Raw genomic sequence first — 2,086 nt, 5'->3', positions numbered from 1 at the left:
GGAATGGTGTGGGATCGGGAATGGTGTGGGGTTGGGAATGGTGTGGGATCGGGAATTCTGTGGGGCTGGGAATTCTGTGGGGTTGGAAATGGTGTGGGGCTGGGAATGGTGTGGGATCGGGAATGGTGTGGGATTGGGAATTCTGTGGGACTGGAATGGGGTGGGATTGGGAATTCTGTGGGATCGGGAATTCTGTGGGATTGGGAATGGTGTGAGGATGGTAATGGTGTGGGGTTGGGAATTCTCTGGGATTGGGAATGGTGTGGGATCGGGAATTCTGTGGGATTGGGAATGGTGTGGGGATGGGAATGGTGTGGGACTGGGAATGGTGTGGGTTTGGGAATGCTGTGGGGTTGGGAATTCTCTGGGATTGGGAATGGTGCGGGACTGGGAATGGTGTGGGGTCGGGAATGGTGTGGGATTGGGAATTCTCTGGGATTGGGAATGGTGCGGGGCTGGGAATTTTGTGGGATTGGGAATGGTGTGGGACTGGGAATGGTGTGGGATTGGGAATTCTGTGGGGCCGGGAATGCTGCGGGATTGGGAATTCTCTGGGATTGGGAATGGTGTGGGGCCGGGCATGGTGCGGGGCCGGGCATGGCACGGTGGTGGCCCCGGTGACCCGCGGTGGCCCCGGTGACCCACGGTGGCCCCGGTGACCCACGGTGGCCCCGGTGGCCCGCTGTGGCCAGGACGGAGCAGCTGCGGCGCCGGGCGCAGGATCTGGCGCTGGCCCTGGAGCGGGGCAGCGCTGCCAGCCGGGCCCAGCAGGCGCAGAGCGGCGCGGCCGCCGCGGAGCTCTGCCAGGCGCACCGGTGGGCACGGGGGGCCCGCGGGGTGGGCGGCGGGGTCCCCTGGGTCCCCTTGGGTGCCATGGGTGCCCCGTGTCCCTTGGATCCCATGGATATCCTGTGCCCTCTGTGCCCTGCGTCCCTTGGATCGTGCGGGTGCCCTGGATCCCTCGGATATCCCACATTCCCTGGGTCCCCTGGGTCCCCTGGGTCCTCTGGGTCCCCTGGGTCCCCTGGGTGCTCTGGGTCCCTTGGATCGTGCGGGTGCCCTGGATCCCTCGGATATCCCACATTCCCTGGGTCCCCTGGGTCCCCTGGGTCCCCTGGATCCCCTGGGTCCCCTGGGTGCTCTGAGTCCCCTGGATCCCCTGGGTGCTCTGGGTCCCTTGGATCGTGTGGGTGCCCTGGATCCCTCGGATATCCCACATTCCCTGGGTCCCCTGGGTGCTCTGGGTCCCCTGGGTCCCCTGGGTGCTCTGGGTCCTCTGGGTGCTCTGGGTCCCTTGGATCGTGTGGGTGCCCTGGATCCTTTGGATATCCCACATTCCCTGTGTCCCCTGTGTCCCCTGTGTGCTCTGGGTCCCCTGGGTGCGCTGGGTCCCCTGGGTCCCCTGTGTCCCCTGTGTCCCCTTGGTGCGCTGGGTCCCCTGGAGATCCGATGTCCCGTGTGTCACCCGGATGCTCTGGGTCTCCTCAGTCCCCTGACTCCCCTCGATCCCCTGACTCCCTAAATCCCCAAATTCCTAGATCCCTGAATCCCCCGACTCCCTAAATCCTTAAATCCCCGAACCCCCGGCTCCCCCGGCTCCCTAAATCCCTGAATTCCTGAATCCCCCGACTCCCCAGATCCCTGAATCCCTGGCTCCCCCGGGTCCCCCGACTCCCTAAATCCCTGAATCCCCCGACTCCCTGAATCCCCGAATCCCCGTCTCCCCGTGTCCCCCACAGCTCCCTAAACCCCTGAATCCCTAAATCCCCGACTCCCTGAATCCCATGATCCCTGAATCCTTGTGTCCCCCACAGCTCCCTTAATCCCCGACTCCCTGAATCCCATGATCCCTGAACCCCTGGATCCCCCGACTCCCCAGATCCCTAAATCCTTGAATCCCATGATCCCTGAATCCCTAGACCCTTGAATCCCTAAATCCCTGAACCCCCTGATCCCTGAATCCCCGACTCCCTAAATCCCCGAATCCCATGATCCCTGATCCCCCGCATCCCCCCCGTGTCCCCCGCAGCTCCCTGAATCCCTGAATCCCTGAACCCCCGACTCCCTAAATCCCCGACTCCCCAAA

At 63.5% G+C, this 2,086-nt stretch overlaps 1 protein-coding gene across 1 annotated transcript in view; it reads left to right on the top strand.

Moving 5' to 3' along the window:
• LOC121660558 (Usher syndrome type-1C protein-binding protein 1-like) overlaps window positions 1-2,086 on the top strand; it is a 3,456-nt gene that overhangs the window by 525 nt on the left and 845 nt on the right. The window contains exon 3 of the mRNA XM_042019944.1: window positions 693-815. Coding sequence (XP_041875878.1) covers window positions 693-815 — 123 coding nt within the window. The remainder of the gene's footprint in view (window positions 1-692; window positions 816-2,086) is intronic.

The sequence above is a fragment of the Corvus kubaryi genome, unplaced genomic scaffold (genome assembly GCF_017639235.1).
Source record: "Corvus kubaryi isolate FWS band 111438036 unplaced genomic scaffold, C.kubaryi_AGA036_p1.0 36550, whole genome shotgun sequence".
Taxonomy (NCBI): domain Eukaryota; kingdom Metazoa; phylum Chordata; class Aves; order Passeriformes; family Corvidae; genus Corvus; species Corvus kubaryi.
Note: the sequence above shows the minus strand (reverse complement) of the source record. Positions and strands in the feature narration are given on the sequence as shown.